General features: G+C 46.9%; 1 protein-coding gene across 1 annotated transcript in view; it reads right to left on the bottom strand.

Annotated features, from left to right (window-relative positions):
* Positions 1–15424, bottom strand: part of LOC132764269 (solute carrier family 22 member 6-A-like) — a 32073-nt gene that overhangs the window by 3100 nt on the left and 13549 nt on the right. The window contains exons 6-9 of the mRNA XM_060758186.2: positions 6789–6904; positions 6458–6672; positions 4140–4248; positions 1567–1770 (exon numbers count right to left, since the gene is read on the bottom strand). Coding sequence (XP_060614169.2) covers positions 1567–1770; positions 4140–4248; positions 6458–6672; positions 6789–6904 — 644 coding nt within the window. The remainder of the gene's footprint in view (positions 1–1566; positions 1771–4139; positions 4249–6457; positions 6673–6788; positions 6905–15424) is intronic.

Here is a 15424-nt window from a genome sequence, read left to right as displayed (position 1 = left end):
TTTATTTATTTATTTATTTATTTATTTACTTACTTTACTTGTATACCGCAGTTTCTCAGCCCAACAGGCGACTCAACGCGGTTTACAACAAGGATAAGAATCAATCAATGATATACAATTTAAAACCATAAAAGCATAATATACAATATTGACACAACAATAGACAACACAATGCATCTCATAACTAGAGTCGTGATCCAATCCGTCGTCCAAATTTCCATTCCTGTAATCATCACATTCATTGCACTGTTTAACCGAATGCCCGTTCAAACATCCACGTTTTTAATCTTCTTCAGAACACCATTAGCAAGGGGGCTGATCTTACCTCCATGGGAAGGGCGTTCCACAGCCGGGGGGCCACCACAGAAAAGGCCCTGTCTCTCGTCCCCGCCAGCCGCACCTGTGAAGCAGGCGGGATCGAGAGCAGGGCCTCCCCAGAAGATCTTAGGGTCTGGCGGGCTGATAGGCAGAGATACGTTCGGATAGGTAACTTGGGCCAGAACCGTTTAGGGCTTTATAGGCCAATGCCAGCACTTTGAATTGAGCCCGGTAGCAAATCGGCAGCCAGTGGAGCTGGTGCAGCAGAGGAGTTGTATGCTCCCTGCGTTCCGCTCCTGTTAGTATCATGGCTGCCGAGCGTTGGACTAGCTGGAGCTTCCGAGCCGTCTCCAAAGGCAACCCCACGTAGAGAGCGTTGCAGTAGTCTAGACGGGATGTAACCAGAGCGTGGACTACCGTGGCCAAGTCAGACTTCCCAAGGTACGGGCGCAGTTGGCGCACAAGTTTTAGCTGTGCAAATGCTCCCCTGGTCACCGCCGAAACCTGGGGTTCCAGGCTCAGCGATGAGTCCAGGGTCACACCCAGACTGCGAACCTGTGTCTTCAGGGGGAGTGCGACCCCGTCCAACACAGGCTGTAACCCTATACCCTGTTCGGCCTTACAACTAACCAGGAGTACCTCTGTCTTGTCTGGATTCAATTTCAATGTGTTCGCCCTCATCCAGACCGTCACAGCGGCCAAGCACCGGTTCAGGACCTCGACAGCCTCCTTAGTAGCAGGTGGAAAGGAGTGACAGAGTTGGACATCATCCTTTATATCTTAGGGACCACCTCATTCCTTTTCCCCATCAGTGGTCACCTCGATCCACCCAGGAAAATCTCCTCTACATACCGGGTCCTAGGGAGGCACATTTGGAAGCTACAAGGCATAGTAGAGCTTTTTCGACCTGTGCTCCAATTCTGTGGAACTCATTGCCTCCATATATTAGAGCAATGGCGGAGTTGCAACCTTTTGCAAAGGTGCTCAAGACTTGGTTGTTTGGTTGTGCATTTAAGTAACTGGATCAAATTTTGCCATAGTCACTGCTGAATGTTTTTATGTTGAATGTTTTATATTGTGTATAAGCTATTTTAAATTGTAAGTCGCTCAGAGCACTTTGGTGGAGAGCGACTAATTAAGAAATAAAGTGATGATGATGATGATGATGATGATGATGATGATGATCATGCCAACTCTTTGGCTAGATTCTCTTATTACCAAACAATGCCATTTCCAGACTGTGCTCACCTGTTCTCCACATCCTCGATGGTATCTGGGAGCGGGATGTTCAGGGTCTCAGGAAGGAAGCAGGCCACCATGCCCGACAAGATAGGCACAGCCCCATAGACGATGGGCGGCAGGTGGAAATAGTAGTCCTCCATCATCTTGGCCAGCGGGGCTACAATGCCTCCTACCCGGGCCATGGTGCTACCGAAACCCAGCCCAGTCTGCCTGGGGAAGAAAAGGCAGTGCTATGTAGTGGCTATAGGCTTGGCCTTGGGAGATCTAGTTCGGCCATTGAGCTATTTATTATTATTTTTATTTAAAACATTTATATTCTGCCCTTCTCACCCTGAAGGGGACTCAGGGCAGAGCACAGCATATACATGGCAAACATTCAGTGTCAGGACACAGATTCACATACACATACATAAACATTTAAAAATATTTATCAAAATATTAAAATACACCAGTCAAAGCATAATACAACTGCCTAAGCCAAAACCAAGGTTACAACAACATCTGTAATAGAACTCCTGTATGCTGATGACGATGTCGTCTGTGCACATTCAGAAGAAGATCTACAAGCCACTCTAAACTCCTTTGCAGAAGCATACGAGAAGCTTGGCCTGTCACTGAACATCGAGAAAACCAAAGTGCTGTTCCAGCAGTCACCAGCCAATCCCTCTCCAATGCCATAAATACAGATTAATGGTGTAACATTAGAAAATGTTGACCATTTCCGCTACCTTGGCAGCCACCTCTCCACCAAAGTCAACATTGACACCGAAATACAACACCGCCTGAGCTCTGCGAGTGCAGCATTTTCCCAAATGAAGCAGAGAGAACCGGGACATCCGGGACATTCCATCCCAGGAAGGGAATTCCATAGCTGGGGAGCAATCACCGAGAAGGCCCTGTCTCTCGTCCCCACCTATTGCACTTATGACAATGGCGGGACGGAAAGCAGGTCCTCCCCGGAGGATCTTAATCTCCGCGATGGTTCATAAAGCTATTGTCCTCCCAACCCTGCTCTATGCCTGCGAAACGTGGACTGACTACAGACGTCACATGCAACTCCTGGAATGATTCCATCAGCGCTGCCTCTGGAAAATCCTGCAAATCTCTTGGGAAGACAAGCGGACAAACGTCAGTGTGCTGGAAGAAGCAAAGACCACCAGCATTGAAGCTATCGTCCTCCAACATCAACTCCGCTGGGCCGGCCACGTTGTCTGGATGCCTGACCACCGTCTCCCAAAGCTTAAGAACGGAAACTTAAGAATGGAAAATGGAACGTTGGTGGACAGGAAAAGAGATTGAAAGATGGCCTCAAAGCCAACCTTAAAATCTCTGGCATAGACACTGAGAACTGGGAAGCCCTGGCCCTTGAGCGCTCCAGCTGGAGGTCAGCTGTGACCAGCAGTGCTGCAGAATTCGAGGAGGCACGAGTGGAAGGTGAAAGAGAGAAACGTGCCAGGAGGAAGGTGCGTCAAGCCAACCCCGACCAGGACCGCCTTCCTCCTGGAAACCAATGCCCTCACTGTGGGAGAAGATGCAGGTCAAGAATAGGGCTCCACAGCCACCTACGAACCCACAGGGAAACACATAATCATCCAACGATGGATCGCCTAAGTAAGTAAGTAAGTAAGTAGTCATCCGCATCAAATCTAATTGGTCTGGTAGTCTTTCCGATTGCTGTTGTATTGCCCTGTCCCGAAAGCTTGGTTCCACAGCCAAGTTTTAACCATCCATCTAAAGGACAGGAGGGAGGGGGCCGACCTGATCTCACCAGGAAGGGAATTTCATAGCTGGGGGGCAATCACCGAGAAGGCCCTGTCATTCATCCCCACCAATCATGCCTGTGACAATGGCGGGACGGAAAGCAGGTCCTCCCCGGAGGATCTTAATCTCCGCGATGGTTCATAGGGGGAGATGCTTTCCGACAGGTAATTTGGGCTGGGGCCATTTAGGGCTTTATAGGCCAAAGCCAGCACTTTGAATTGTGCCCGGTAGCAAACTGGCAGCCAGTGGAGCTGGCGTAACATGGGAGTTGTATGCTCCCTGTATGCCACCCCAGTTATTAACCTGGCTACTGTGCATAGGGGAAATCCTGTTGAAAGTCCAGATGGTGCATTACACAAACCATAGGTGCACATTCAGGTCTTTCATGGAAGTTCGTCTTGCTGCTGCAGTTGGAAGCTAGATTCAATCTGCATTAAATGGTCTTTGTAATGTTGTGATATTTTTTCTCCTACGGTTTGCTCGGAATGAAAATGAGGTGATGGCTTTGACGATATTGTCTCCCCCGTTTCAAGCCCCGGGACCAAATTAGTCCATTCATTCATCCGGTTCTAGGCGTCACTACCACTTCCCGGTGCCAAAGCCCCTCAAGTTCCTTTTGGCCACTTCCAGGAAAAGGAAATATTCCATGGTTACCTAGCAATTGCTTTCATCCGGACGACTGCACCAGGCGGGGAAGGCGACTCGGTGGTAGAGCCAACCGGGGGGGGGGGGGTGATACAAGTAAAGAAATGCCCCTTTTGTAGCCCCCAAAGAGTCAGGAAATAGCTAGGAAAAGGCGTTTGGAATGGGTTCCTCACCTGACAGGTGTTGGGTAGAGTTCCGTCGTGAACAAGAAGGTGCAGTTGAAGGCAGCTGATAAGCATCCTTTCCCAATGACGGCCAGTGCTGTCCGGACCGTTTGAAGCTCTTTCGAGAGTAAAAGAAAACAAAGGACATGATTTGAACCCAGCTCCCAAAACGGCAATGGATTCCAATGGCAGGAAAAGAGAAAGAAAGAAGGAAGTAGAGAAGGAAGGAAGGGTAGAGAAGGAAGGAAGGAGAGAAAGAGGGAAAGAAGGAGGGAAGGGGAGAAGGAAGGAAAGAAAACGTGGAGAAGGAGGGAAGTAGAGAAGGAAGGAAAGAAAGAAGGGTAGAGAAGGAGGGAGAGAAGGAGGGAGAGGAGAGAAGGAAGGAAGGAAGGAAAGAAGGGTAGAGAAGGAAGGAAGGAGAGAAGGAGGGAAAGAAAGAGGGAAAGAAGGAGGGAAGGAGAGAAAGAAGGAAAGAAAAGGTGGAGAAGGAGGGAAAGAGAAAAGGAAGGAAAGAAGGGTAGAGAAGGAAGGAAGGAGAGAAAGAGGGAAAGAAGGAGGGAAGGAGAGACGGAGGGAAAGAAAGAGGGAAAGAAGGAGGGAAGGAGAGAAGGAAGGAAAGAAAGAAGTGTAGAGAAGGAAGGAAGGAGAGAAGGAGGAAAAGAAAGAGGGAAAGAAGGAGGGAAGGAAAGAAGGAAAGAAAAGGTGGAGAAGGAGGGAAGGAAAGAAGGAAGGAAGGAAAAAAGGGTAGAGAAGGAAGGAAGGAGGGAAGGAGGGAAAGGAGGAGGGAAGGAGAGAAAGAAAGAAGAGTAGAGAAGGAAGGAGAGAAAGAAGAGTAGAGAAGGAAGGAAGGAGAGAAGGCAGGAAAGAAAGAAGTGTAGAGAAGGAGGGAGAAAAGGAGAGAGGGAAGGAGGGAAAGAAAGAGGGAAGGAGAGAAGGAAAGAAAGAAAGGTAGAGAAGGAAGGAGAGAAGGAACTAAAAAAGTGAAAGAGGGAAGGAAGGAGAGGAGGAACGAAAGAGAGCTTGACATTTGGGAGTTGTAGTTGCTGGGATTTATAGTTCACTTACAATCTAAGAGCACTCTGAACTCCACCAATGATGGAATTGAACCAAACTTGGCACACAGAACTCTCATGAGCAACAGAAAATATTGGAAGGGTTTGGTGGGCATTGACCTTGAGTTTGGGAGTTGTAGTTCACTTACATCCAGAGAGCACTGTGGACTCAAATAATGATGGATCTACACCAAACTTGGCATGAATACTCAATATGCTCAATTATGAACACTGGTGGAGTTTGGGGAAAATAGACCTTGACATTTGGGAGTTGTAGTTGCTGGGATTTATAGTTCACTTACAATCAAAACGCATTCTCAACTCCACAAACGATGGAATTGAACCAAACTTGGCACACAGAACTCTCATGACCAACAGAAAATATTGGAAGGGTTTGGTGGACATTGACCTTGAGTTTGGGAGTTGTAGTTCACCTACATCCAGAGAGCACTGTGGACTCAAATAATGATGGATCTGGACCAAAATTGACACAAATGCTCAATATGGCCAAATGTGAACACTGGTGGAGTTTGGGGAAAATAGACCTTGATATTTGGGAGTTGTAGTTGCTGGGATTTATAGTTCACCTACAATCAAAAAGCATTCTGAACTCCACGAACGATGGAATTGAACCAAACTTGGCACACAGAACTCCCATGACCAACAGAAAATATTGGAAGGGTTTGGTGGGCATTGACCTTGAGTTTGGGAGTTGTAGTTCACCTACATCCAGAGAGCACTGTGGACTCAAATAATGATGGATCTGGACCAAACTTGGCACTAATACTCAATATGGCCAAATGTGAATACTGGTGGAGTTTGGGGAAAATAGACCTTGACATTTGGGAGTTGTAGTTGCTGGGATTTATTGTTCACCTACAATCAAAGAGCACTCTGAACTCCACGAACGATGGATTTGAACCAAACTTGGCACACAGAACTCCCATGACCAAGAGAAAATACTGGAAGGGTTTGGTGTGCATTGACCTTGAGTTTGGGAGTTGTAGTTCACTTACATCCAGAGAGCACTGTAGACTCAAAACAATGATGGATCTGGACCAAACTTGGCATGGATATTCAATATGCCCAATTATGAACACTGGTAGAGTTTGGGGAAAATAGACCTTGACATTTGGGAGTTGTAGTTGCTGGGATTTATAGTTCACGGTAATATAGCTATCCCCCCTCCCCCCAAATGTGTTTGTTATATGCAGAACGGAGAAGCCAGCCCTCTATTCCCATTGTCCAAGGCATATTTTAGTCAACAAGACTCACCGGTGGGCACGAATATATTGATGATGATGATGAGGCCGGCTAAGATGAGGAAGGAGGAGAGACTGAACCGCCGGCCGATGTAGCTCATGGTGATGGTCACAACCACCTTGGCGGGGAAGTCAACGGCCCCAAAGATCACCTGGATCAGGTAGATGCTGACCCCAAAGTTCTGCAGGTCCATCGCCAGACCGTAGTAGGAAAAACTCACCGAAAACCTGCCATGGGAAAGAGAAAATCATGTTGTTTGGTCACGGACAGCCTTCTTCTACTTCAACCAGTCCAAGCCAATAGGTCCGAATACTTCAGCTTCTATGGGGCCGGTCTTTCTTACCACACCACGGAGAGGCAACAGAAAATGCGCCGAATGGTTGGGGTGCGCACCAAGTCAGAGATGGTGTAGGAGGCCTTGGTGACCGCCAGCTCTTTCTCCATGTTCGATAGCAGGATCTGCCAAAGAGAGAGCGGGAAAGTGGGAAAGGAGGGCCAGAATGGCTATCGGGATTTAAATCATGCAGTGTAAATGCACTCATGGACCTTGAGAAACTGCAATTCCCAAGACCATCTCATGGAGGCATGGAAATTAAAGTAAAGTCCAACTGCAGTCATTCCACAGTGTAGATGCACCCAGAGAAGGGTATGGACCTTGGGAAACTATAACTCTTTCTAATATTTCGGTGGAATCTCGTTTCCTGCAATTTAAATAAATCAGTGTTGATGCACCAAGAGAAGGTTCAAGGACCGTGGGAAATTGCATTTCCCAAGACCATCTCATGGAGAAATAGCATTTAAAGTAAGGTCCAACTGCAATCATTCCACAGTGTAGATGAACCCAGAGAAGGGTATGGACCTTGGGAAACTATGAATCCCAGGAGGACTCCATTGCATGGAGCCATGGCATTTTAAGGGAGGTGCAAGGGCATTCATTCCATACTGTAAATGCACCCAGAGAAGGGTATGGACCTTGGGAAACTATAACTCCTAGGAGGACTCCATCAGATGCATCCAGAGAAGGGTATGGACCTTGGGAAACTATAACTCCCAGGAGGACTCCATCGCATGGAGCCATGGCCACCTACAGACTCACAAGAATTCTGATCCTGGAAGACTATCCTACTCGGCCAACGAGGGATCACCTAAGTAAGTAAAAGTAAGTAAGACACCTAGAGAAGGGTATGGATCTTGGGAAACCATAACTCCCAGGAGGACTCCATCACATGGAGCCATGGCATTTTAAGTTGGTGCAAGGGTATTCATTCCATCCTGCAAATGCACCCAGAGAAGGGTATGGACCTTGGGAAACTATAACTCCCAGGAGGACTCCATCGCATGAAGCCATGGCATTTTAAGTTTGGTGCAAGGGCATTCATTCCATCCTGTAAATGCACCCAGAGAAGGGTTTGGACCTTAGAAAACTATGAGTCCCAGAAGGACTCCATCGCATGGAGCCATGGCATTTTAAGTGGGGTGCAAGGGTATTCATTCCATCCTGTAAATGCACCCAGAGAAGGGTATGGACCTTAGAAAACTATGACTCCCAGGAGGACTTCATCGCATGGAGCCATGGTATTTTAAGTGGGGTACAAGGGAATTCATTCCGTACTGTAAATGCACCCAGAGAAGGGTATGGACCTTGGGAAATTATGACTCCCAGGAGGACTCCATCACATGGAGCCACGGCCACCTACAGACTCACAAGAATTCTGATCCTGGAAGACTATCCTACTCGGCCAACGAGGGATCACCTAAGTAAGTAAAAGTAAGTAAGACACTCAGAGAAGGGTATGGATCTTGGGAAACTATAACTCCCAGGAGGACTCCATCACATGGAGCCATGGCATTTTAAGTGGGGTGCAAGGGTATTCATTCCATACTGTAAATGCACCCAGAGAAGGGTATGGGCCTTGGGAAACTATAACTCCCAGGAGGACTCATCCATGGCATTTTAAGTGGGGTGCAAGGGCATTCACTCCATACTGTAAATGTGCCCAGAGAAGTGCATGGACCTTGGGAAACTATAACTCCCAGAAGGACTCCATCACATGAAGCCATGGCATTTTAAGTTTGGTGCAAGGGCATTCATTCCATCCTGTAAATGCACCCAGAGAAGGGTTTGGACCTTAGAAAACTATGACTCCCAGGAGGACTCCATCGCATGGAGCCATGGCATTTAAAGTGGGGTGCAAGGGCATTCATTCCATACTGTAAATGCACCAAGAGAAGGGTTTGGACCTTAGAAAACTATGACTCCCAGGAGGACTCCATCGCATGGAGCCATGGCATTTTAAGTGGGGTGCAAGGGCATTCATTCCATCCTGTAAATGCACCCAGAGAAGGGTTTGGACCTTAGAAAACTATGACTCCCAGGAGGACTCCATCGCATGGAGCCATGGCATTTAAAGTGGAGTGCAAGGGCATTCATTCCATACTGTAAATGCACCAAGAGAAGGGTTTGGACCTTAGAAAACTATGACTCCCAGGAGGACTCCATCGCATGGAGCCATGGCATTTTAAGTGGGGTGCAAGGGCATTCATTCCATCCTGTAAATGCACCCAGAGAAGGGTTTGGACCTTAAAAAACTATGACTCCCAGGAGGACTCCATCGCATGGAGCCATGGCATTTAAAGTGGAGTGCAAGGGCATTCATTCCATACTGTAAATGCACCCAGAGAAGGGTTTGGACCTTAGAAAACTATGACTCCCAGGAGGACTCCATCGCATGGAGCCATGGCATTTAAAGTGGGGTGCAAGGGCATTCATTCCATACTGTAAATGCACCCAGAGAAGGGTTTGGACCTTAAAAAACTATGACTCCCAGGAGGACTCCATCGCATGGAGCCATGGCATTTAAAGTGGAGTGCAAGGGCATTCATTCCATCCTGTAAATGCACCCAGAGAAGGGTTTGGACCTTAAAAAACTATGACTCCCAGGAGGACTCCATCGCATGGAGCCATGGCATTTAAAGTGGGGTGCAAGGGCATTCATTCCATACTGTAAATGCACCCAGAGAAGGGTTTGGACCTTAAAAAACTATGACTCCCAGGAGGACTCCATCGCATGGAGCCATGGCATTTAAAGTGGGGTGCAAGGGCATTCATTCCATCCTGTAAATGCACCCAGAGAAGGGTTTGGACCTTAGAAAACTATGACTCCCAGGAGGACTCCATCGCATGGAGCCATGGCATTTAAAGTGGAGTGCAAGGGCATTCATTCCATACTGTAAATGCACCAAGAGAAGGGTTTGGACCTTAGAAAACTATGACTCCCAGGAGGACTCCATCGCATGGAGCCATGGCATTTTAAGTGGGGTGCAAGGGCATTCATTCCATCCTGTAAATGCACCCAGAGAAGGGTTTGGACCTTAAAAAACTATGACTCCCAGGAGGACTCCATCGCATGGAGCCATGGCATTTAAAGTGGAGTGCAAGGGCATTCATTCCATACTGTAAATGCACCCAGAGAAGGGTTTGGACCTTAAAAAACTATGACTCCCAGGAGGACTCCATCGCATGGAGCCATGGCATTTAAAGTGGGGTGCAAGGGCATTCATTCCATACTGTAAATGCACCCAGAGAAGGGTTTGGACCTTAAAAAACTATGACTCCCAGGAGGACTCCATCGCATGGAGCCATGGCATTTAAAGTGGGGTGCAAGGGCATTCATTCCATACTGTAAATGCACCCAGAGAAGGGTTTGGACCTTAAAAAACTATGACTCCCAGGAGGACTCCATCGCATGGAGCCATGGCATTTAAAGTGGGGTGCAAGGGCATTCATTCCATACTGTAAATGCACCCAGAGAAGGGTTTGGACCTTAGAAAACTATGACTCCCAGGAGGACTCCATCGCATGGAGCCATGGCATTTTAAGTGGGGTGCAAGGGCATTCATTCCATCCTGTAAATGCACCCAGAGAAGGGTTTGGACCTTAGAAAACTATGACTCCCAGGAGGACTCCATCGCATGGAGCCATGGCATTTAAAGTGGAGTGCAAGGGCATTCATTCCATACTGTAAATGCACCCAGAGAAGGGTTTGGACCTTAGAAAACTATGACTCCCAGGAGGACTCCATCGCATGGAGCCATGGCATTTTAAGTGGGGTGCAAGGGCATTCATTCCATCCTGTAAATGCACCCAGAGAAGGGTTTGGACCTTAGAAAACTATGACTCCCAGGAGGACTCCATCGCATGGAGCCATGGCATTTAAAGTGGAGTGCAAGGGCATTCATTCCATACTGTAAATGCACCAAGAGAAGGGTTTGGACCTTAGAAAACTATGACTCCCAGGAGGACTCCATCGCATGGAGCCATGGCATTTAAAGTGGGGTGCAAGGGCATTCATTCCATACTGTAAATGCACCCAGAGAAGGGTTTGGACCTTAAAAAACTATGACTCCCAGGAGGACTCCATCGCATGGAGCCATGGCATTTAAAGTGGGGTGCAAGGGCATTCATTCCATACTGTAAATGCACCCAGAGAAGGGTTTGGACCTTAGAAAACTATGACTCCCAGGAGGACTCCATCGCATGGAGCCATGGCATTTAAAGTGGAGTGCAAGGGCATTCATTCCATACTGTAAATGCACCCAGAGAAGGGTTTGGACCTTAAAAAACTATGACTCCCAGGAGGACTCCATCGCATGGAGCCATGGCATTTTAAGTGGGGTGCAAGGGCATTCATTCCATCCTGTAAATGCACCCAGAGAAGGGTTTGGACCTTAGAAAACTATGACTCCCAGGAGGACTCCATCGCATGGAGCCATGGCATTTAAAGTGGAGTGCAAGGGCATTCATTCCATACTGTAAATGCACCCAGAGAAGGGTTTGGACCTTAGAAAACTATGACTCCCAGGAGGACTCCATCGCATGGAGCCATGGCATTTTAAGTGGGGTGCAAGGGCATTCATTCCATCCTGTAAATGCACCCAGAGAAGGGTTTGGACCTTAGAAAACTATGACTCCCAGGAGGACTCCATCGCATGGAGCCATGGCATTTAAAGTGGAGTGCAAGGGCATTCATTCCATACTGTAAATGCACCAAGAGAAGGGTTTGGACCTTAGAAAACTATGACTCCCAGGAGGACTCCATCGCATGGAGCCATGGCATTTAAAGTGGGGTGCAAGGGCATTCATTCCATACTGTAAATGCACCCAGAGAAGGGTTTGGACCTTAAAAAACTATGACTCCCAGGAGGACTCCATCGCATGGAGCCATGGCATTTAAAGTGGGGTGCAAGGGCATTCATTCCATACTGTAAATGCACCCAGAGAAGGGTTTGGACCTTAGAAAACTATGACTCCCAGGAGGACTCCATCGCATGGAGCCATGGCATTTAAAGTGGAGTGCAAGGGCATTCATTCCATACTGTAAATGCACCAAGAGAAGGGTTTGGACCTTAGAAAACTATGACTCCCAGGAGGACTCCATCGCATGGAGCCATGGCATTTAAAGTGGGGTGCAAGGGCATTCATTCCATACTGTAAATGCACCCAGAGAAGGGTTTGGACCTTAAAAAACTATGACTCCCAGGAGGACTCCATCGCATGGAGCCATGGCATTTAAAGTGGGGTGCAAGGGCATTCATTCCATACTGTAAATGCACCCAGAGAAGGGTTTGGACCTTAGAAAACTATGACTCCCAGGAGGACTCCATCGCATGGAGCCATGGCATTTAAAGTGGAGTGCAAGGGCATTCATTCCATACTGTAAATGCACCCAGAGAAGGGTTTGGACCTTAAAAAACTATGACTCCCAGGAGGACTCCATCGCATGGAGCCATGGCATTTTAAGTGGGGTGCAAGGGCATTCATTCCATCCTGTAAATGCACCCAGAGAAGGGTTTGGACCTTAGAAAACTATGACTCCCAGGAGGACTCCATCGCATGGAGCCATGGCATTTAAAGTGGAGTGCAAGGGCATTCATTCCATACTGTAAATGCACCCAGAGAAGGGTTTGGACCTTAGAAAACTATGACTCCCAGGAGGACTCCATCGCATGGAGCCATGGCATTTTAAGTGGGGTGCAAGGGCATTCATTCCATCCTGTAAATGCACCCAGAGAAGGGTTTGGACCTTAGAAAACTATGACTCCCAGGAGGACTCCATCGCATGGAGCCATGGCATTTAAAGTGGAGTGCAAGGGCATTCATTCCATACTGTAAATGCACCAAGAGAAGGGTTTGGACCTTAGAAAACTATGACTCCCAGGAGGACTCCATCGCATGGAGCCATGGCATTTAAAGTGGGGTGCAAGGGCATTCATTCCATACTGTAAATGCACCCAGAGAAGGGTTTGGACCTTAAAAAACTATGACTCCCAGGAGGACTCCATCGCATGGAGCCATGGCATTTAAAGTGGGGTGCAAGGGCATTCATTCCATACTGTAAATGCACCCAGAGAAGGGTTTGGACCTTAGAAAACTATGACTCCCAGGAGGACTCCATCGCATGGAGCCATGGCATTTAAAGTGGAGTGCAAGGGCATTCATTCCATACTGTAAATGCACCAAGAGAAGGGTTTGGACCTTAGAAAACTATGACTCCCAGGACTGCACAGCATGGAGACATGGCATAATAACAACAACAACAACAACAACAATAATAATAATAATGCAAAGACTCTGGTACAAGCCAGTCAAGGTGGTCCCAGTGGTGATGGGCACACTGGGTGCAGTGCCTAAAGACCTTGGCCTGGACTTAAACACAATCTGCACTGACAATATTACCATCTGTCAGCTGCAAAAGGCCACCATTATTCGCCGACACATCACACAGTCCTAGACACTTGGGAAGTGTCCGACGTGGGATCCAATACAGCAGCCAGCAGAGTGTCTGCTGTGGACTCATCTTGTGTTTCAAATAATAATAATAATAATAATAATAATAATTGTAATAATAATAATAATAATATTTGTAATAATAATAATAATAATAATAATAATAATAAGATTCTGGCACAAGATTCTGGTGGTCCCAGTAGTGATGGGCACACTGGGTGCAGTGCCTAAAGACCTTGGCCTGGACTTAAACACAATCGGCACTGACAAAATGACCATCTGTCATCTGCAAAAGGGTGATAATAATAATGCAAAGACTCTGGCAAAAGCCAGTCAAGGTAGTCCAAGTGGTGATGGGCACACTGGGTGCAGTGCCTCAAGACCTTGGCCTGGACTTAAGCACAATCGGCACTGACAAAATTACCATCTGTCAGCTGCAAAAGGCCACCATTGTTCGCCGATACATCACACAGTCCCAGACACTTGGGAAGTGTCCAACGTGTGATCCAATACATCAGCCAGCAGAGTGTCTGCTGTGGACTCATCTTGTTGTGTTTCAAATAATGATGATGATGATGATGATGATGATAATAATTGTGATGATGATGATGATGATGATCATGATCATGATCATGATGATGATGCAAAGACTCTGGCACAAGCCAGTCAAGGTGGTCCCAGTAGTGATGGGTACACTGGGTGCAGTGCCTAAAGACCTTGGCCTGGACTTAAACACAATCGGCACCAACAAAATTACCATCTGTCAGCTGCAAAAGGCCACCATTATTTGCCGATATATCACACACTTGGGAAGTGTCCGACGTGTGATCCAATACAACAGCCAGCAGTCTGCTGCGGACTCGTCTTGTTGTGTTTCAAATAATAATAATAATAATAATAATAATAATAATAATAATAATAATTGTAATAATAATAATAATAATAATAATAATAATAATAATAATAATGCAAAGATTCTGGCACAAGATTCTGGTGGTCCCAGTAGTGATGGGCACACTGGGTGCAGTGCCTAAAGACCTTGGCCTGGACTTAAACACAATCGGCACCGACAAAATTACCATCTGTCAGCTGCAAAAGGGTGATAATAATAATGCAAAGACTCTGGCACAAGCCAGTCAAGGTAGTCCAAGTGGTGATGGGCACACTGGGTGTAGTGCCTCAAGACCTTGGCCTGGACTTAAACACAATCGGCACTGACAAAATTACCATCTGTCAGCTGCAAAAGGCCAGGATTATTCGCCGACACATCACACAGTCCTAGGCACTTGGGAAGTATCCGACGTGTGATCCAATACAACAGCCAGCAGAGTGTCTGCTGTAGACTCATCTTGTTGTGTTTCAAATAATAATAATAATAATAATAATAATAATAATAATAATAATCTGCAAAGACTCTGGCACAAGCCAGTCAAGGTAGTCCAAGTGGTGATGGGCACACTGGGTGCAGTGCCTAAAGACCTTGGCCTGGACTTAAGCACAATCGGCACCGACAAAATTACCATCTGTCAGCTGCAAAAGGGTGATAATAATAATGCAAAGACTCTGGCACAAGCCAGTCAAGGTAGTCCAAGTGGTGATGGGCACACTGGGTGCAGTGCCTAAAGACCTTGGCCTGGTCTTAAACACAATCGGCACCGACAAAATTTCCATCTGTCAGCTGCAAAAGGGTGATAATAATAATGCAAAGACTCTGGCACAAGCCAGTCAAGGTAGTCCAAGTGGTGATGGGCACACTGGGTGCAGTGCCTAAAGACCTTGGCCTGGACTTAAACACAATCGGCACTGACAATATTACCATCTGTCAGCTGCACAAGGCCAGGATTATTCGCCGACACATCGCACAGTCCTAGACACTTGGGAAGTGTCCGACGTGTGATCCAATACAACAGCCAGCAGAGTGTCTGCTGTAGAATCATCTTGTTGTGTTTCAAATAATAATAATAATAATAATAATAATAATAATAATAATAATAATTGTGATGATGATGATGATAATGATAATAATGATAATAATAATGCAAAGATTCTGGCACAAGCCAGTCAAGGTGGTCCCAGTAGTGATGGGCACACTGGGTACAGTGCCTAAAGACCTTGGCCTGGACTTAAACACAATCATCACTGATAATATTACCATCTGTCATCTGCAAAAGGCCACCATTATTCGCCGACAC

This window comes from Anolis sagrei, chromosome 12, assembly GCF_037176765.1.
Source record: "Anolis sagrei isolate rAnoSag1 chromosome 12, rAnoSag1.mat, whole genome shotgun sequence".
In the NCBI taxonomy this organism is placed as follows: domain Eukaryota; kingdom Metazoa; phylum Chordata; class Lepidosauria; order Squamata; family Dactyloidae; genus Anolis; species Anolis sagrei.
The sequence above is the reverse complement of the archived record's forward strand: the minus strand, read 5'-3'. Positions and strand labels throughout refer to the sequence as shown.